This window comes from Mus pahari, chromosome 21 (genome assembly GCF_900095145.1).
Source record: "Mus pahari chromosome 21, PAHARI_EIJ_v1.1, whole genome shotgun sequence".
Classification (NCBI taxonomy): Eukaryota; Metazoa; Chordata; class Mammalia; order Rodentia; family Muridae; genus Mus; species Mus pahari.
Window position 1 is genome coordinate 44,504,683 of NC_034610.1, and position 22,159 is coordinate 44,526,841.

General features: G+C 39.3%; 1 protein-coding gene across 5 annotated transcripts in view; it reads left to right on the forward strand.

Annotated features, from left to right (window-relative positions):
* Ahi1 (Abelson helper integration site 1) overlaps nucleotides 1–22,159 on the forward strand; it is a 129,036-nt gene that overhangs the window by 22,869 nt on the left and 84,008 nt on the right. For all 5 annotated transcript variants that reach the window (XM_021221070.2, XM_029532960.1, XM_029532962.1 and 2 more), the window contains 6 exons: nucleotides 741–864; nucleotides 2,970–3,199; nucleotides 4,581–4,687; nucleotides 7,452–7,570; nucleotides 9,461–9,591; nucleotides 11,031–11,171. In XM_021221070.2, coding sequence (XP_021076729.1) covers nucleotides 741–864; nucleotides 2,970–3,199; nucleotides 4,581–4,687; nucleotides 7,452–7,570; nucleotides 9,461–9,591; nucleotides 11,031–11,171 — 852 coding nt within the window. The remainder of the gene's footprint in view (nucleotides 1–740; nucleotides 865–2,969; nucleotides 3,200–4,580; nucleotides 4,688–7,451; nucleotides 7,571–9,460; nucleotides 9,592–11,030; nucleotides 11,172–22,159) is intronic.

Genomic DNA, 22,159 nt, shown 5'->3' on the forward strand with positions numbered 1-22,159 from the left:
AGAGAGAGAGAGAGAGAGAGAGAGAGAGAGAGAGAGAGAGAGAGAGAGAGAGCATTGCCAGGTAGAGTTCTGTTGGTTTCTCTTCCCTCTTACAGGGGACTAGATTCCCAAAGTCCTCACTTGGTTAAAGTGCGGTTGATATTACCACTAGGTGGGAGTAGAGACTTGGCCCTGTTCTTATTAGCCATCCTACACACTTTCTTGAGCCCTAATACTGTTCACCATGTTGTCTGTCTGTCTGTCTGTCTGTCTGTCTGTCGAGTTCACTCCCTGCACACCCCACTATGCTCTTCCTCACAATGAAACAGTTACCTTTCTCATTACATCGAGAACTTCTTGGAATTTGATTTTTTTTAGAAGGAAGTAATACCGTATTCATGAACCACCAACATGTTAAGTTGTTAAGTACTTAAAATGAAGTACAATATAAATTTTTATTTATTTCTTGCTAATAAATTATGGAAAGTTCTTTTGGGGTTCTCACAATGTGAGCAACTGAGAGTACATTAAAGAATATTGTCAACATATAGCACATATAAAATGTTGTGTAAACTTGAAATTAAAGCTAATGAAAAACAGTTCTTGGGTGTATTTTGAAATTATGTCAATATTACAAATATTTTTGGCTTTAATTTTAAAGATAGTACTTAATTTTTGTCTAAATTACTATAAGTTGTGTGTTTATATATTTGTTGAATTAAAGATCTCTTAGATATTTAATTTTTAAATATTTTTATTAGTATATGAAATTCCTTCTGGACGTTTTATGAGAGAATTGTGTGGCCACCTCAATATCATTTATGATCTCGACTGGTCAAAAGACGACCGCTATCTCGTTACTTCATCCTCTGACGGCACTGCCAGGTCAGTATACAGTCAGGAAGAACTTCCCACGCATGCTGTTTGCCATCAAGGAAAGGTACAAGAATATAAAGAGACACATATGCCCCTGCCATCATAGCTGTGCACCGTGCAGACTGACAGGTTAACAACAGTAAAACTTGTGGCAAGTCATATCTTTTATTTGTGTAATATATATCATTTCTGGTGCTTGCTGTTTTTAAATGATTGTATGTAAACTGCTAATTAATATCTTGCAAGAAGGCTAAATGTTTGAGGTTTGTCCTACATGTATGTGAGGATTCTGTCTTCTTTATAGGCTTGACATAGGGGCTTAAATCCATTGGTCAGAGTAAACCAAGTAGGTGCTCAGTTAAGCACCCTAGAGCATTATAAATTGTAAATATTTGTGTTTTCACAAGGTCAGGGTTATCTCCTTTCAATTTATTATGTTTCACAATACAATATTTCATTTATTGTCCGTTTATTCAAGTTTTTCCCACCGTCTTCCTTGTAGCCCAGGCTAACCTCAAATGTGCCCTCTTTCTGCTGCTGCCTCCTGTGTACAGGGGTTGTAGGCGTGGCCAGCACATGGGACTCAATAGAATGCCTTAAAAGCTAAGATTTAAACTCTAGTTACATCTTTTTTTTTCCTTTCAAACTAGCAATTTTGTTATCTTCATTTCAGTTCTATCTCATGTAGCATATGTTCATCAAAATCTGTCTTTTATATTAGCTTGTTATTTTAGTAATCAACATATATTTTAATCAGCTGCTGAGAAAACTCAAAATGTCTCTATTGAATAGCTGACTATATTTTTTCTTTTATTTAGAATTTGGTACATAAGTCTTAGGCAGTAATTTATAAATCAACAATAAATTACCAATACAAATATATTCTTTTGATTTTAGTAACCTAATCCATCATATAAAGTACCCCTTGGCCTATAGTTACAGAGCTAGTATACATTGCCTGATTTCACCTGTTTTACACATGCACCAGACATTTGAAAAAGAAATGGAGTGGTTAAGCATAAAGATAGTGCTTAATATATGAAAAACTTCTTCTCTACCAAAATAATAATTCTTTTAATCAAATAGAGCAGGATATGCATGAAAGCACAAACACAAGGTTCTGAGTTCAGATCCCCAGACCTTTCTACAAAAGCCAGGCACAGCAGCACACACTGCAGGAACAGAGGACAGAAGGGTGTCTGGAGTTTTCTGGACAATCTTTCTAGACCATCAGTGAGCGTCTATCTCAGAAGACAGAGTTCATAGATTGAGGAAGGCAGGCATCAGTGTCATGCTTTGGTCTCCACGTGTGTGCACATGGGCATATAGAATTTTTAAAAAGGGAATCAATTGTTTAATTGTGATCTCTAATTGTTTAGGACCTACATGTATATTAATTATTTAGACTTTGAAATACAAATAAAAAGTTATTAGACTCTCTAATCCTCTTGGCCTCCACCAGGAAACATTTTCAGAACCAGTCCATACAGTCTAGTAGAAAAATCATGAAAAGTTTCATCAGGTCTTTTAAAGTTATTTATTTCTGTATGGGTATGTTTAATTATGTGTTTGAGTGTTTTACCTGAATGTGTGTGTATGTTCACCACATGTAGGCCTGGTGCCTGCAGAGGTCAGAGAAGGATTCTTGGATCCCCTGGAACTGGAATTGAAGATGGTTATGAGCCACCGTGCGGCTCTGAGAACCTAGCTTGGGTCTTCGGCAAGAGCAGCCAGTGCTTGTAGCCTAGCCATCTCTCCAGCCCCCCACCCAGCCCTACTTTGTAATATAGATTATGCTAAATAGCATTTTATCAACTATTCACGGTCTATTTGATCAATATCAAAAATAGTTTTAAAAGTAGATTATGTCCAAATACAAATAAGTTTTAGTTTTACAGTATAAATTACAGTTATAGATAAAATCTATTTCATGAGAAATGGTTTTGTAAAAGAAAAATAATCCAATACCATCTCCTATGCGATCATTATCATGGTTTTATAAGTACATCAGTTCACCTTGGCATTTGCTTACCTAGGGTTTATTGGCTATATTCTCCTAAAGATGGTTAGAGAACACTCTGGACTTTAGTCTGCTGCTTTCTCTCCTTCTCCAGGGTTTGGAAGAATGAAATCAACAGCACAAGCACGTTCAGAGTCTTGCCTCACCCCTCCTTTGTCTACACGGCTAAATTCCACCCAGCCACACGAGAGCTGGTGGTTACAGGATGCTACGACTCTATGATAAGGATTTGGAAGATTGACGCAAGGGAGGATACTGCCATATTAGTGCGCCAGTTGGACGTGCACAAGAGCTTTGTCAACTCCATCTGTTTTGACGATGAAGGTATATCACAGAGCGTGTGCAAACCAAGAGCACTCACCTTTCCCTAGTAGTTGGTGCTTGTGGGAGGTTTGCTGTATTCATATTTGTGATATTTAAAGTTATTCGTAGTTTGAAGCAATGGGCTAGATCTGACAGTGGGAGTGCTCTGTTAACTGTAAAGTTTGAAGTCCCTGGTGTTTGTGGTCAGTCGCCGTCCTTTGCTCTAAGCTCTCATGGGCTGCATTTCATAAGTACATTTATGTGCATTGGTAATTATTGCTTTTAGTAATTTACTTTGAGAACATATTAATAACGATGTACAAAAACAAAAGGGATGGGGAAAGTCTCAAAAGAATGTAAATACACATGCTGGATATAGTGACAGGAGTTTTAAAAATACATACAGAAGGGACTTTACAAATAATCAAAGGATCCCAACATTTAAATAATACAAGTGACATTCTAAAATAAAACAGATGTTTATTGGGTAAGAATATAAAGAAATTCATCTATTAACTGTCATTTTTATTATTTCAGAGATTAGACATGGCAGCTGCAGTTATAAGTATCTAAAATAATATTTAGAGAAAAATAATACTGCAATCTAGTTACTTCAACTTTAGAGATTCTAACAAATGAAGAATGTACTTTCCTTTTGTCTTTCTCAGAGTTCGAACAAGCATTCTAATACATGGCAGCACTCAGCAGCTGTGGAAGCTCATTTGTAAACTGTTAAATCCACAGTTCTAAAGGCTGGATTTGTTAGCAGTGATGTGTAGTGCACTCTCACATGGCAGTGATGTGTAGTGCACTCTCACATGGCCTTTAGGTTGAACCTGTATGTTTTCTGGGTCCCATTCAGTTTTTAAAAACTCATTACTTATGCTTTTTCTTAATTCTCTGATCATTTCAAGTTTAATAGCCACTATGACTGTGTTTACTATGTATATTAGAGCATGTATTTTCTTGGAGTATAAACAATTACAGAGGCTAATAATAATAGATACAGATACACGTTGGGTACTTCAAATAATTTGGAATATGAGTGTATGGGTGCTAGACATGCAGACTACATTGCTCATTTCCTTTTACATTCAGATACATGACAAATGAAAATGTTATCCAAAATGCTTTTTAAGGTGAATAATTTACTTAAAGATAATTGGAATATAGTGTGCATTTTACTTTTTAACTTCCAAATTGAAAAACCCTTCATTGACAATTCAGTGCTTTGACTGCCTGGGTTGTGGCTTCCCCCAACGTCATACCATATGTGTGTGTGTGTGTGTGTGTGTGTGTGAGAGAGAGAGAGAGAGAGAGAGAGAGAGAGAGAGAGAGAGAGAGAGAGTATATGTGTGTGACTTGTGTGCATTCTTGAATGAGTACTTGCTGTTTTTACCAGGTCACCACATGTACTCAGGAGACTGCATCGGGGTCATCGTTGTCTGGGACACGTACGTCAAAGTGACTGACGTGCAGCACTCCGTGCGCCACTGGACGATAAATAAGGTACAGAACCACATTTCATACCTCAAGGCTTCATGGAGGAACTGCAGGAGAATCGACCACAGGACTGATGTTTAAAAGACCATAAGGACATCCGAGTCTGTCCTTTGAAAACTTAAGCTTTTCTCAGTCCAGAAGCCCACCTCATACCCTCCTGCTGACCACAGTCGGGCGTTAGTGATTCTGAGAGGGACTGCTGTCAGCTCACCATTTTCAGTGGGGCCACACTTTACTCTTTGTTCTTTTAGGCCCTGGACCATTGGTAGGCAATGACTCTCCACTAAGCTACAACCTCACCTCATTTGTGCTCTTCTGAGGCCCAATCTGTAGCATGGCAGCAGCTGACACTCACACTAAAATAACACATATATCCCATCACCACCTGTAACTATGTGTATCCTGCGTATTCTCCTCAATCTGGTCCATTCACTAACAACAGCGTCTGTGCTGTGTCAGAGTAATGTGGATACGGTGGGGGTTGTTATTTAATCAAAGTAACTGCTCCATCTGAGTTGCCTAATGAGAGAGAGAGAAACAAGGACGAATTCCTTCTGGGATAGGGTATTATGGTCCATAAGCAATTCTGCAGTTTTATTTTTATAGTTTTTTGTAGTGTTAATGAATTGGTAAGATTGAGCTTTTGTTGCCTGTTGCAATCTACTGCTGTAGTTTATACCTGGAACTAATGTTAGGCCTGGGTCCGCTTGCCCGCTGCTGCAGGGCTCTGTCAGTCAGCCTAGGCCTCGGTCTGCAGAGGAAACCTCTAGATGAAAACTCGGAAGCTCAGGTGAGGGGGCTGATTCAGAGTCTTGCCCTGGGTTAAGGGATTCTCCTTAGACTCTTTGGACTTTACCCAGGTTATTTGGGAGACAGCTCTGCTCAGCAAGGCCCTAGTATCACTGACACCTAAGGCTTTTTAGATTTTCAGGTTTTTCTCCTTTGTGACAATCCCAAAAGGGATCAACAGTAATCACGTTTTAAAAGTTTTATTGTGTCCATTAAAGGTTATAGTGTGGTTGTGAACACACACATATTTAGTAAAATGTTACTGAAGTGAGTCAAGTTACCTTCACGTCATGTTACATTGCCCTTTTGGTTGGTTGTGACAAGAGAAGCTGAACTCTGTATAGTTTGTGGGGTTCAGTACAATTTCATTACATGTAGACTTCGTATTGCATGCTGACGGTGTGTTCTAACCTTCAGCTTCCTGTTTTCCCCCACAACTCAGAGTTTCGTATACATTTAACTCTTAGATTCCACAAATAAGTATTTAATATGTCTTCCAGGATCATCCCTGCTGTGGCAAATAGAAATCTTTTTGTTTGAGGGGATGAGTAATATTAGAGAGGAAAGAGAAGAGATGGGGGTGAATGGGTGCATTCCTTAATGCCTAGTGATGTTGAACAAATGTTCATGTATCTTCAGCCACTTTATTGTCCTTTGTGGAGCTGTCTATTCAGTCTTTTCCCCAATTTTTTAGCCACATTATTTGTTTTCCTGGTGCTGAGCTTGTGTGTTTAGGGATTGATCTCTTATTGGGTAGATGAGATGCAGATTGCTTTCCCAGTGCGCCCCCTGTAGTCCACTGTGCAGATTGCTTTCTCAGTGCGCCCCCTGTAGTTCACTGTGCAGATTGCTTTCCCAGTGCGCCCCCTGTAGTCCGCTGTGCAGATTGCTTTCCCAGTGCACCCCCTGTAGTCCACTGTGCAGATTGCTTTCCCATGCGCCCCCTGTAGTCTGCTGTGCAAATGACTTTCTAAATGAACCCACTGTAGTCCATTGAGCTGTGGCTTAGTCTCTAGTCTAGCCGCCTTTTAGTTTAATGAACTCCACTTTATGTATATTTTTGTGGCCTAAGTTTTTGGTATCGACCTGTCTTCCCCCAAATATTGTAAAGGCCAATGCTCAGCAGTGTCCCCTCTGTTGCTAACAGCTGTATAGTTTCTGGTCTTGCCTAAGTGTATTTTATCCAATATAAGTTGATTTTATTGCATTGTGTACGGGTAGTTCTCACTCGAGGCTCCTGCAGATTGATTCTCAGTGCTGGTATCTTAATGACACTGTGAGTTACTTATCCTCACTAGCTGCTGCAAATAACTGTAAAAAGGTGGCAAGGAGTGGAGTCAAACATTCCAAAAATGATTATAATCTAAGTAGGGTAATGCAGATATTATTCCTGGAGCACACATTCTGAAGGCAAATGGAAGTTTATGAGGAAAGAGTCAACTCTGACAAAAACTTGTTGAGTCAGTTTTGAATTTATAAAATATGAAGGTTTTTCTAACATGATATAAACAGACAGGGCAATGTGAGAAGATGTATGTGAAGTACTTCTTTTTAAGAGTTGCTATAATTTAAGAAAGTGAATAATACACAAAACACCATAATTAAATATAACACTAAATAACACAGCTACAATTTGCCATTTTTATTTTTTAAATCTAAATTGAAGTTGCTAAAACTTCTTCTTGCTAATAATGTTAAAATATTCAGTGTAGTAGAATTGAAATTTTTGGATCATTTTACATTTTATTTTGTTGAGAAATGCTGGTATATTGTTGCCCATGGTAACCTGAAACTTACTGTGTGTCTCAAATTCATGGCAATCCTGCTTCAACTTCCCAAGTGCTGGTATTGTATAGGTAGGGTACTGTTCTCAACTAGAAGCAACATTTTAAAATTAATTTGTCCTCTATAAATGGTGTAACATGTAACACTGAACATGCCAGAGGCAGCAGTTTGAACTTTTTTTCCCTCACCATTTTAGGAAATAAAGGAAACTGAATTCAGGGGAGTTCCAATAAGTTACCTGGAGGTTCATCCCAATGGAAAGCGTTTATTAATCCACACCAAAGACAGTACACTGAGGATTATGGATCTGCGAATGTAAGTAGGAACAGGATAAGAACTTCAGGTGGTGCTTTTATGCTTATAAAATGCAGCCATGTTTGAGTAGGCTGTGTGACTAGGCACACCATCTGTAGAGATCTTTCAGTTGCTTCTTACATCTGATGAGTGACAATCAGGGGTGCATGCTATGTGGGGGGCTAGGACAGCCCACAACAGAGATATACTTGACACTATTTAAGTAGCTCTGAGGCTGAAATGAATCAGTGGTTTCTATTTTCACAATGAAAAGCAGACACTCAGGCTTTGGCACCGGCCTAGACTACAGTATGAATAACTGAAGGAGGCGTTTCTTGGCTAATGCATCTTTGTCTTTTACTTTAACAAAGGAAAGGGTGGGAAATCCCTTACTATAGAAGGCAAGCAGAGTTTGGCAAAGGCAGTGTGCATTGCTGAAGTATACTTTTTGTTGGTGTTACAACTCCATGTGAAACAAGGGAAACTATTTCCTGGGTTTCCTATTGTATTTAGAAGTTCACACATAAGTCTGTATGACTGATTCTGTACATGTCTTTTTTGTGCCATTAGCCCTTCAGTGTTTCTATAATAGCTCAAGACCCCAGCATGCGTTCTGTGGGAAAGTGATAGCAGAATCACCGCATCTGAAGTCTGTCATCTCCTCATTACCTCTCCCAGAACAACAGCAAACGTTTAGATGAAAACATGAGATCTAGTACTAGAATCTGAATAGCCTCTTTTCTGCATAGTACCCATGGCAAGCCAGGTAGATAAGCCATCTCTCAGCATGTGCATCTTAATAAATATAAATGCATGGCATAATTACTATCTATATGACAGCAACAAGAAAACTGACAGTTATAATTCTATTAAAGGTTCTGTTGAAATACTGGCATTTGAATCCGTCTTGAAGGATGGATAGACTTTGGGTAAGATGGAGGAGGTTTTCAGGAGAGTAGAAAATGAAATAAAACTCTGAGTGGGATAAGTGTTCAAGACAGTAGGCAGCCTGAGCATAGGTTTCTTGACAAGGAATACCAGGAGGGAAGTTTTTAAAAGAGAAACTAAGGCTACATAAGGTGGCCAAGTTATTCCCTTTTTAAGCCCTATAAGATCATACTTGGGCTCCAGAGGAGGGCTGCTTAGACAGTCAAATGCTGCTTTTTCTACCCCTCCCCTTTGCACAGATGGGAGAAGTAATACACTGTATCCATAAGGGGTTTGTGGAGGGATCAGCTGGTTAGTAAGCAGAATGCTTACAACAATAAAAGTAAGGACTCCATAAATGTTTTACTCAGTAACTAAACGTCTGGAAATCTAAACCAAAAATTTTAATACACACACACACACACACACACACACACACACACACACACACACACACCAAGATTGGTAGGAGAAAGTAAGATATACATTAAATGTTGTCTGACAATAGAACATTTCATAAGATATAGTTAGACAGTGACATGATCCCATTGAAATTAAAGTGTATTCTGTGTTATCTGACACAGAAACCCACCGTTGATGACTTTTTGGTTGAGTGGAAAAGCAGGTTACAGAGCAGTGTATCTGGTCTCTTACCTTAAAGCTTGTGAGCGCTGAGACAGTGTCAGCTGTTGGTAAATGAGAAAGTCTACATGTTAATTTTATATGACCAGTTATTTATTTTATAGCAATAACAATAGTTATTATTATAGTTCAGCAGAGGAAAGAGTGCATCACATAAATGAGAAAGAAGCATGGAGTCAACCCTTGTCTGTTTTCTATCCACCGCAGAGTGTTTGCCATATCATATACTCTCAAAGCCATAGTTACTAACTCAAATCCAAACATAACATTTCTTTCCCTCTAGTCTTTCAAGTAGTTACGTTGGGTTGTATTTGCATTTGTTTTGTTTTGTTTTGTTTATAGATTGGCAGCCAGGAAATTTGTGGGTGCAGCAAACTACCGTGAGAAGATCCACAGCACCCTGGCGCCGTGCGGGACTCTGCTCTTTTCTGGGAGTGAGGATGGGATGGTGTACGTTTGGAACCCAGAGACAGGCAAGTGTCATTGACTGTGAAAAGTCCTTGGTGAATGGGTTGGAAAGTTCAGCGTGTGTAACAACTACGACTTTTGGCATTTTTAGAAAAATTCTGACGCTGTGTTTTTAACTACGTGTTTTAAAATCGGGTAGTGTACTAGTCACTTTCCTTGTTGCTCTGACAAAAGACTTGACAAGCTGCAGTTTAAGGAAGGAAGGGCATACTTTTTCTTAGCGTTCCAGGGATATACTCCATCATGGCAAGGGGCGCATGGTGGCAGTAGCAAGAAGCTGATATCGTATTGGCAATTTGAAAGCAGAGTGGGACTGAGGAGACAGTTTTAGTCAAGAAAATAACCGTTTGCCAAGTAAGTGTGGGGATGTGAGTTTGAACCTCCAGAAACATGGACACCAAGAAGCCGTGACACCTACTTTGTCCCAGATTCCTGTGGCAAAATGGGAGAAGAGCACCAGGAACTCTTAGACCAGTGAGTCTGTAGACACGCACACGCACGCACACACATACATACACATACATACATGCATGCACACATGCACACACAAACACGCAGGCATAGGACCACTAGAAAACTTGAAGGCCCACCTTTAGTGATGTACTCCTCCACCTCCAGGAAGGATCATATCCTAAGACCAGCCGGAGACCAAGTGTGCAAACACATGAGCCCACGAAGGACATTTTACACAGACCATAACAGATAGCTTTTGCTAAAATTCAGCTGTAGTCTAAGTATGTATTACATTTGTTCTTGATTGCTTGAATATTGTTGTGAATTTAGAATCTCACATTATAATCAAGATTTATTTTCTCAAAGCCTCTGAGGTACTGAAGATGCTTGAAAAGTACCTTATGAATACTGTAACACAAGATACAGAAAATTGTAAGCTGAGCTGTAGCTATGTAGAAACATGTTTCAACATGAGTGATATGGTTTGATTGGTAACGAAATGTTCCTGTGAAAGTCTCTGATGCCTTAGAGGACTTCTGATGACTTCTGCTGGTGGCATCTTCTAGCTGCTTTTTAAGCAATTAGCAGGAGAAAAAATAAAGTAGAAAAATTGAGCCCTAGCTCACTCTCCCCTGACAAGAGAGTTTCCTCAATTACCAGTTTTATAATCCCTCCCTCCCCAGTTTTGCCAAATTCTTTGTTAGTTACGATTTGCACAGTTTTCTCAGTCATACACACCTCTCCGTTTCTATCAGAACACTTCCTATGTATTTTGTTCCCCAAAACATTGAAGAGAGTGAGCTAAAACCTACAAAGAAGCCAGCAGAATGCAGAGTCAGATAATTATCCACCACAGTGGCACTCAAATACCTAGAAGTATTTGTTTCATGTAAATAATGTAAGCCTCATATATCTTCATGAGGATAACAGAATAACCTTGGAATGAGAAGTGTGTGCTGTAGTACAAGTTGCTGCCTTTCTTTTCCTTCAGGAGAACAAGTGGCAATGTATTCTGACCTGCCATTCAAGTCCACTATCCGAGACATCTCTTACCATCCATTGGAGAATATGGTTGCATTCTGTGCCTTTGGACAGAGTGAGCCGATTCTTCTTTATATTTATGATTTCCAGGGTAAGTCCACTACTTGATGTAAATGAAGTAATGTTTACATTTATAATGGACCAGGAATCAGGAGCACTATAAAATCTATTAATAATTATTTCAAGTAACATAGTCTCTTTGAATATATTATATAAAAGAGCCCAAAAGATGACATAGGTTGTTACTAGGATGTTTGAACATTTCATTATTTTCTATCCATGATGAGCATGGAATTTAGATGTTAGCAAAGTGCACATAATGAGGCTGCCTTAGAGATCACTTGATGAAGTACTGACCTAGCTAGCATGCATGGAGCCTTGCCTTTGATTGCCAACGCCACATGAACTGGATATGGTGGTGCATATCTAGGGTAGGCCTAGTGTAAACCTAGTGTAAAAGCCTACTAGTTAGGCTCACAGTGGAAACGGGGGTGTCAGACGTTTAGATTATCTTCTGTTGTGTGTTGGTTTGAAACCTACCTTAGGCTATATAAAAACCTGTCTTAAAAAGAAAACACATGACTGTGCTGTGTTGGAATCAAAATAAATAAATGAAATCCATATAATTAAGTGGTTCACAAAATATGAACTTTAAAATGTTTTAGTTGGATAGTGAATTATTTTCTTATTTGTATGTTAGGGGATTTGTTTGGTTTGGAGGGTTTTATTTGTGTGTTTTGACTTTTTGTTTTGTTTTGAGACAGGGTCTTTGTGCTCAGGCTAGCTTTGAATGCATTATATAAGTCTAGGGAACCTTGAACTTAAGGCAGCCCTCTTGTTTCTGGCTCCCGAGTTTTAGGATTACAAGACAGCAAGCTGGTTTAACCCACTTTCTTATTCTGTGATTTTATTTTTTTAAGCAAATAGCTTTGGTAAATTTTAGTTAGGAAAATTTAATATAAGAGATAGACAGATTTTTAACTGTGATGAAAATAGAGTCTGGCAAGGAAATCTAATGTTTCCAACTCTAAAGATTACATGTGACTACCATTCTAAAGACAATAAGCATGATAAAGACTTTGGGTCTACTTTTTTTAGGAATGAGGATGCATTCTGAGAATAATTGGGGTTTATCTTGTTTTTTAAATACGGATTTCTTTTCTGAAATTAGTATTTTTCTTTTCTAGTTCAATCTTTCTCAAAAACAATATTTTATAACCTTCATATATTAGTTGTACAAACTATGAGGTCTTTATTGGTTTCTTTGCTTTAGTTGATTATGACATAACATGATTCAGTATCTTTGTAAGCTAGCATAACATACATGCATGATATTTATACACATGTCAACATATAATTGTATATGTTATAGTAATATAGATATGAGCAAATACTTCAATGGAATAACAAAGCTCAAATCATTAAGTCACTACATGTTGGCTTATCCAATGCTCTGATAGATGTGATTAGACAATTGAGCTATCATAAACCTGAAGGTTTTGTTCATGGTACAGAATGTATTCCACATTTTCCATTGAATTATCTTAAAGAATGCAGAAAAAGGTTTATCTTAATGATCCTTATAGAGAAGAAATGATTTCTGCATCTTATACTCAAGTTTATGAGATGCTGTTGCTAGTGATAGAATTGCCAGGCAATGACTGCCATTTCCATTCACTCGCAGTTGTTGGCAGAGATGCTACTGCATCTGTTACTGAGAGGGGTGAGTGAGTTCTTCAGTCAGTGCCCAGTCCTGGCTCATTGTAACGAGTACCCTGAAACAGTTGTTTGCCCCGTTCTAGTTTTCCCATAGACAAGGAGAATTATGGCCCATTACTGTACAATTGGAACTATTCTCCAGGAAAAGAGAGCACAGTTATTGCCTCAGACTCTCAGGAGATTTCACAATCAACTTCATTCAGTTTATAATTTGCTTTCTTTTAGACTTTTGAAATTTTCACTGCAAAGATTAGTTAAGTTCTGCTCTGTCTTGTCCTTCAGTAGCTTCCTGTTGCTAGAAGGGCTTTCTGACTCAGAAGAGCAAGTGGCTTTAGCTGGACAGTGGCATGGAGCTCAGGTTCCTGTTGTGGTCACTTCCGGGACCTTGGCTAATGCCCCTGCCCTTCTGACCCTCCATCCTTTCATCGAGATCTCCAAGGAATGAGACGGTGGCTGTGAAGGAGCCTTGTGACGTGAAGGCGCTCTAGTAGAACCACACAACTTGTAAACTTGTGTTTATAAAGCTCATCTACCAGTAGCCAATCATGGTACAGGAACCCATACTTTACCGTGCTCACAAGCTCTTGTCTGTGGAGTTGAGAAGATGATGTTTCTCCCTTTACGCCATTACTCAGCCTTTTCCACTTATCTACTAACCTGGATGCCATGCCAGGCCAACTGTATTGCAGCATTTAATACATACAGTTAGCACACGTTAGAACCACATTGTCTTAGATGCAGGAGCATGGATTTGAGTGAGCATCTCAGAAATGATGATATGAGAATAACAGAACATGGAATTACTTATTTTATGTAACATTTAAAACATTTTTGTTATAATGCATACAACCTTGCCCGCCCCGCCCCCCAAAATGTTTAAAGCTCAAAATGTTTCAACATATTTTCCAGACTCTTTGTTGCCTATTTTTAAAAAGGGGAAGCTTAGGAAGAAATAAAATAACTTCAAGACATCTAGGATTTGGTGCAGCTCTTTTTAATGGTTTAGGTACAAAACAAATGAGAGTTATTTCAGTCTCTGAGTGTTTTACTCATTGAATATAGGCTACAGTCAGTAGTTCAAATAATCATTAATTTTTATTAAAAATTTTAATGTTTAATTAACCTATTATAGTTTTGCCCTATATTTTTTTAACACATGGATATTTTGCTCAAACTGTGTTTTCTGAGAATGAAGTACACTTGTGGTTTTACTGAGTTTTAATGATAAAAAGTTCAAAAGAAACAGAACAGCTAAGTTACTTTTAAAATAGCTTCTGAAATATTCAAGGAAAAAGAAGCAAGGTCTTTTTTTTTGTAAGTTAAATCAGCTACAAGTGAGACCACAGCAGTAGCTAAATGTATCAGCCCTCTTTCAGTTCCAGCAGAATCTGTGAGAGTCAGCAAGGGTCTCTCCTGCTGAGCGCATGCTCATCTTGTGGTCGCTGAGTCCCTCTTTCTACTGAAGTTTTGCTTTTTTTTTGTAAGAAGTATAATTTTTACTTTCAGAAGGCAGTTTTATTTGTCTGATTTTGAAAGGGTTAATCATCTAGTAATACAAAGTTTAGTCACAGCATACCACAAATAATGTGCATTGAGGGTTCCCACAACAAAGTACAACTCAGAGAAACGGTTTCTGCTGAACTAACTCTATGAAGCCAGGCTTTAGCAATAAATATTCTGTTATTAAACAGTGTTTGTCTACTTATGTCTCTAGGATGTTTTTGCACATTTAAGAATTGAATATTAGTACCTAATAGCACTATGTCTTAACACTATAAATATATCTGTTTAAAATTTTTCACTATCGTTTTATGACATAAGTGTTTTCACAGTTTTACAGGGTCTGGGAGTTGAACCACTGAGTACTATTTTTTGTTTGGTTTGTGTTTTGTTTTGTTTATTTTTGTTTTGTTTTGTTTATTTGAGACAGGGTTTCTTTTTGTAGCCCTGGCTATCTTGGAACTCACCTATGGGTCAGGCTACCCTGGAACTCAAGGTCCACCTGCCTCTGTCTAAGATTAAGGGCATACACCACCATCACTTAGCCAAAATTTATACGCTTATTTGCCTTCTAAATGTATTAGCAAATGACCTGCTATATTAGGTTTCAAATGGTAGAACATTTCTCTATAGTATCAGTTTCTCTGGAATATGTAATTTCTGTGGTATTTTTAATCTTGTAGGGAGAAAAGATGTAGGCTTGTTCATTTGTTTATCATCAGCACCTAGCCTGAATGCTGACATATATGACTGTGTATGTAGCATGTCAAGTAGGGTCAAATCTGTTTGCTAAGCCCAGGTAATGAGCCTGAGTTCTCACTAGGTGGCAGTGTCCCTTTCTGTGGCAGTGCAGACCTTTCTAAGCAGCTGCAAACCCAGGATTAGGCTCAGTTTACCTGCTCCCTGCCGGCCCTTCCTGCTGTTTACGGAGGTGATTACAGCACCAGACCCCCTTTAGTCAAACGAAAAGGCCATTTCTACAGTGACAATCTGCAAGGATTTTAGAGGTGGGATTCAGTGATCTGGAAAAGATCTATTCAGAAATAGATGGGTGATCTGGTTTGTCACGTTGGTAGCTTTCTTTTTCACACTGTGGCATGCTCTCCCTTAGTTCAGAGACATATACACCTTTAAGTTCATAAAATTCTGTTACAGCCAAGCATGGAGGCGCATGCTCAGAACCCCAGTATTTGGAAGGTAGAGACAGGAGGGTCGTGACTTCTAGGGTACATAGAGCTTCCAAGGCTAGCCTGTGCTAGAAGAGACCCCATCTCTCAAGTTGCTAATTGCCTACAGTCTTTATAAAGGACTATTATGTTTGGCATACTGCTTGTGCAGTACGTTTGCAGTAAGAATTAAAATTCTTACAGAATAGAGTTATTTCCTTTTTTAAAAGATTTATTTATTATTATCCATAAGTACACTATAGCTGTCTTCAGACACCAAAAGAGGGCGTCAGATCTCATTACTGGTGGTTGTGAGCCACCATGTGGTTGCTGGGATTTGAACTCAGGCCCTTCAGAAGAGCAGTCAGTGCTCTTACCCGCTGAGTCATCTCTCCAGCCCCAAGAGTTATTTCTTAAATTTTATAAAAATATAAGATGGTACCACTAGTAAATTTGGGATTCTTGAGAACAGTGGCAGTCATAGCTAAGATCAAGTGCTTTCTTACAGAATACTTCCCAAATACTTGAGAAAAATCTCATTATTGTGACTATTAACAGTTGATGAAATCAAGGCACCACAGAATGAAGTAACTCTCCTAAGGTCACAGAGTTGTGGGTAAAACTACCATTTTACTTCAGGCTGTCTGACTAATGTCTTCACAGGATAATACCTAGGTGATATAAATTTAATACCCACAGCGTAGTATCATTTAATGTCTTCCATATGTGACTAAAAGTCCAATTCAGATATTATAATTTTCATCCTTTCAAGAAATTACACCATTGTCGGGTACCAGTTATGGGGAAATAAAGGGTGTGGGAGCGATGACCCACATCCCACCAGAGCTCCTGGGCTCTAAGCAGGCAGATGCAGGGAGCTAGGGAACTGCCACACACGCTGCTCGGGTGGGTGTCTGGCTGTGGGAAGCCACGGAACCCCAGTCTGCAGGGATGGAGAGGGGGCAGGCCAGGGTCGACTGGTTCTAGCTCTTGAACATTGCTGGACACTATAGAAGAGCTGAGAATGGGTGGGGGCACTGGGCACAGCTCAGTCTGCTCTGGGGCCGAAGGGAGAAGGGGCAGGGGGGAAGGCTCTGGGTGGTTCCCACGCGTGTGAGAGTCTTTGGTCCAACCTGGCAGCTGGAAACACTAAAAGGCCTTCCTGAGGGAGATTAGAGGAGGCTGTTAGGGGAAGGCCCATTCCATCACTCCAGCATGGTGAGTCTAGATGAAAAGAAATGGTTTCAGAGCTTTATTGTAGAAAACAGAGCGATAGAGAAAAGGTAGAGAAGTAAAGGCAGGCCGTGGCCACATGGAGAGAGGGAAAAAGGGAGGGGGAGCGAGAGGGAGCAAGAGGGCTAGAGAGAAAGCAAGAGAGGCAAGAGAGAGAGGAGGGGCCAAGCAGCCCCTTTTATAGTGGGCTGGGCTACCATGCTGTTGCCTGTAACTGTGGGAACTTACCTGACTGTAGCCATAAGACCAGGAGCTTGAGACATTGTCTGCGTGGCAATAGTCACAGGATTATGGAGCTGTTGTCAGGAGCCTGTGTCTGGGAATGTGGCTCACTGTTCGTCCCTTGTAGAATTTCTACTGGGTCTCCTGGGTCTCTGGAGTAAGCTTCGCTCAACCAGAGCACAGACTGCCTTTCACAGTCCAACATACCATAACAGGTAGTACTGATTGTAGGATGAAGTTTTAAATATTGATTTTTACCCTACTATAAGAAATTATAAATTAAAGCTACCATGATGATGAAGGCCTGACAAAACTGCTTTCCTGTATTCTGAAGCACTTACTGTTTCTCACAGAATGGAGTCTTGGCTTTCAAAGCCCAGACCATTAAGTGACTAAGGAAATTTTTCATGCACATGATGAACTTGAGTATAAACAGCAGGGCCTTTGTATGCTTACATGTGTGCTTTCTAAAGTATAGTGGAAAGGAATGACGTAGCCCAAAGCAGACAGCAGCATGGCAGGAACATCTGCAGAGGGGCAAACACTGTCAGTCTGTCCAACCCTCAACAGTTTCCAATTTTGTATGCATCTGCTTTTTAAGCTGTGAAATAAAAATTATACACACTTTATTTATTATGCCTCCATATTTTATGTAATGATAACTGAAACCATAAAGCAAGATGTGAAGGCTAGATATAAATGGAGTCCATGAGGCAGGCTGTAGCAGGGAGCGCTAGTGGTTTTCCTGTAGCAGTGCAGCCACACACAGGTTCAGCTGCGCAGTGCCCTGTGGCCAGGAAGGCAGCAGGAAGGGAATGGTACTCCCTGCAGGGGGTTGCAGACAGCTTTTAGGGACCGGCTTCAAAACATTCAAACAATGCAGTTGCCACCTGCAGGTTCCTGATCCCTTGTCCCTTCCTGGGCTATGCGGCTTAGCTCCCTGCAGTAACTGGTTCAGCTCCAAGAGGTCAGAACCCCAAAAGGAGTCTTTGTATTTTCCAAGCCTGCTATAATGCATGTAATGCATGTGACATGCATGTAAGGATGTCTCAGAAAGAGATGAAAGGGTATGGATAAGAATATTAAAGTTGTGAGCTTTAAACATAGCAGGTTAGATCAGACCTAAGTTTTAAACATATAAATTACATTGGTATAAAGAAGAAAAATACAATGCAGAAATAAGGCTGTCTAATTACAACATGGTCTCTAACCAGAACCTAAAAGTAACTTGGTAACCTGCAGATGGTTACAAGCATACAGCTTGAAGGATAATCCAAAATCATCTATCACCAACTATTTTACAATGAGAAAGGCCTATGTCTTAAGCAGATCTACTGGTGGGGGTGGGGGAACTGAAGAACTTACCAGCAGTTTCTGTTTCTATGTAGTCTATACTTTGTGAATATGTCTGCAGACGGTAAAGGCACACCTCCTCATAGAACTAGAGGTGCCAACAGTATAGTAGGTGCTGATTTGACAGCTTGAAGTCCAAGTGCTGGTATAAAATGTTAACAGGGCACCATCGAAACAAACATCAGAGTTTGCAGTTCTGTTATTTTACTCCATTTAGAATATTTTAATTCACAATTATAATTCACAATAAATTGTAAAATATATCTTAATACTTTGAAACATTCTTAGTCACTGCCTTTTTCTGTTTTTCGCAGTTAAAAATTCTTTGAAAGAGAAAACATAATACATATTTAATGTATTGTAATACTTTAAAAATACAGTTTAATCAAAACTGTAAGAGAAAAGGTAGTTAAGTCCTGTTAGCTTGTCACTGACACCAGTACATGTGTTTCTTGACTGTCCTTGACTGCTCATTCACTCGGTTAGAGGAAACTGTAGTTTGCAAATACAAACCTCAGAAAATCTGGGAAATTAGCATACCAGACTGCTCTTAGATGTTCTTTCCCTGCAAGAAAGCAGCTAAAGGCTGGTAGCACAATTTCAATGTGAAGAATACAGAAATTGTGGAACATGTTTTTCTGTTGACTTCTCAGCCTGAGACACACACACACACACACACACACACACACACACACACACACACCGTTTAGATGGGCCTTCCCGATTCCAGCACGGGGGACCCTTTCCTTTAGGTGGTTTTCTACAGCTTTACACCTGCTTATTTTCTAAAGCTGTCTTTGAATAATTAAAGGTGAAGTAAGAAATTCTTGTTGCTCTAGAAATATGACCAAATTAAATACAAGAACATTAGAGTCAAATTCACACACACACACACACACACACACACACACACACACACACACACACCTATAGGGAGTGGTGACTTTTGCACTGAAATAGGTAATTGGTACAGAGAAATGCCTGGCCCTGACAGTGCTGTGGCCCTGGCCTTCCCTCGGGCTCTGTCCTCTGGGCTGAGCCAGCACAGACTGCAGAGACTGCTGGGTATTGGCTGGCTCCTCTGTCTACATAGGTGAAGCTGTGTATTACAGGTAGTATATCACATAAGTGAGTTATTACTTTTAAAAGTCCAATGTTTTATGCCCATTAAATATTTTAGAGCTTGGTGTGGTGTCTTGTGCCTTTAATCCCAGCATCCAAAAGGAGGGCAGATCTCTGTGACTTTGAGGCCTCCCTGTCCTATATAGGAAGTTTTCCAGGACAGCAAGGCTACATAGATACATAGATTCATTCTCTCTCTCTCTCTCTCTCTCTCACACACACACACACACACACACACACACACACACACACACACACAATTTATTTAAATAATATAGGATAACTTGTATATGATTAAGTACATACCTATCTTACTCATTTTGTTCGTTAGGAAAACCTGTCTTGGAGTACACCTGTCAGTCAGACAGTAAAAACAGCATCGTGGCTTTTTTTTTTTTTTACTACTGTTTTCTTCCTTGTTCACTGTCAGCTACACAGTTGGTTTTTTGGTGACTTTTCTAGAGTATCTCTGGGTTTCCTGCTGCTTTGATCTTCTGAATGAATTTTGTGGGTCCTGTTTGCCTCTTCTGTTACCCTTGTCATCTGCTTTGTGTGTTTGTGGGCATAGCTTTCCTGGGGTCATTTACATACAGTAAACTATGAATTTTAAATGTATGCTTTGACAATTTACCTACTTGCAAGAGCATCACCTCAAGTCACAGCAGTGAACATTTCCATCAGTCGCCTTAGGCCCCATTTTAATTGCACCCTCCCCTTTTCATCCTTGAAAGCACTATAAATTAGTGTCCATGTTCTAGAATTGTTTACAATCAAAAATGCCGTAGGCACCATGAATTCTTTTATGGCTTCATTTTTCATGACTAAATAATTTTGATAATTTTTAATTATTTTGGTGTTCATTTATGTTTTAGCATCTATCAACAGTTCATCCTTTTAACTGTCTACTGTTGCTCCATTGCAGAGATTTACCAGTTTGTATATCTGTTGTCTATTGATGGATATCTAGCTTATGCCATTACAGAATGCTGCTGAGTCTTCATGTACAAGTGTTTATTTCTGAAGATGATTTCCTCTCCCTTACAAAAATTCATAAAATTGAAAGGTCAGGATCATATTGCCATTGTATTTTCTTAAGCCAAGTTAGGCATGGTAGTACACCTGTAATCTTACTACTTAGGAGACCGACAGAGGAGGATGGTAAATTTGAAGCCAGTGTACACTCCACAGAGACTCGCTCACAAAACAGCAAAAGTAGCCTTTCCCTCAAGTGTTCCAACTTCTTCATATCTGTGGCAAATCTGACACGGCAAGACTTTCTTGTTCTAGCCATTCTAACAGACAGACTTGCTACTTTGCCCTGGGTCTGATTTGTCCATCCCCACTGACTGGTGATACTGAGGGCCTTCTTAGGCACCTGCCCACCATCTTTGGAGCGTCTTCAGAACCATTTTTGGCTTGTTGTTGTTGTCATCATCGTCGTCATTTAAGTTGGCTGCTTTTCTTTGTTTTGGTGTGCTTGTTGTACACGTAGTGCGCTCAGGCGTGTGAGTCGCAGATGCTCCTCCCAGTGTTCGCTCTGTCTACTAATTACTAACATTTTGAAGAATAGAACATTACATTTTTGAAGTACGAATTATCAGCTTGTTATGTCCTGGATTTTAGTTTTGTATCTAAGAAAGGTTTGCTTCCACCATGCTCCCAGGATTGTCTGCCTGGGTTTCATCCACGACTTTGAAAACTCTGTTTTATATTGGCGTTTCGCCACAGGGCGTGAAGGATGGATCAGAATTCATCTGAATGCCCAACTGTCCCAGCACCACTTAATGAAATATGTGTTCTTCACAGTTATCTTATTCCTTGTCTGTATATGTTCTGGGTTCTCTGTACTGGTGGCCTTTTTACCACTGATACAGACAGCTAACTGTATAGCCGTCCGGTTAATTTTTGTATATTCCTTTCATGGTCTGTAACCTAACTGAAGTCAGTTCCCAGTTCTAGTTGCTTCTGAGGTATTTCTCTGCTTGTTTGTTTTTATTTCATTCAGTGATTTTTGCGGAGACATAGTAGTACTTGGGGTCACTGCACTGCCACCTCAGTCTTATCCCCTAGATGCCTCCTTTTCCTTGCAAAGACATCTGTTCCCTTTTCCCCTTTCCTGTATTTTGTTCATTATTTGGTGATTTTTGACCAAGAAAGTAAATTTGGTTCCTTTTACTATATTTTTATCTAGAAATATGAAAACTCATTGCCTGTCATTTGCTTTTTAATTTATAGCATTATAGGGCTTCATTTGTTTAAGTAACAATCTAAATGTTCCTGAAACAAAATCAATCCTATTTTTTTTTTCATAAAAAATGTTGGTAATTCTTGACCTTTCCTTATATACCCCTATAACGGATAGTTTATGAAATATAAGAAATGTGTTTTTCTGAAACACATACACATACCACACATCACGTCACCTCATGTTTCTGTTTGTAAGAGAACACAGAATACAGTGGCTTGTCCATCTAGTCCAGCTTTAATTTTCTTCTTTTTGTGTCATTTTTAGAAAGCCCTCCATTTCAATATTGTGTAATTTAGGAAATAGTTCTTAAATAATAACGATGTATTTCCTCCTTTGGGTTAATTTCTTTCAGATCCCTTTATCCAATCAAGTGAGAATTATTTGAGCATCTTAGGACTAATAAAGAGCAGTGAAAATGCACTGGTTGCCACTGGTTACCACTGGTCGCCACTGGTTACCACCATTGTTAGAGTCAACACCATTTAAGCCTGTGTGTTGTCTAGATATTTAATCAAA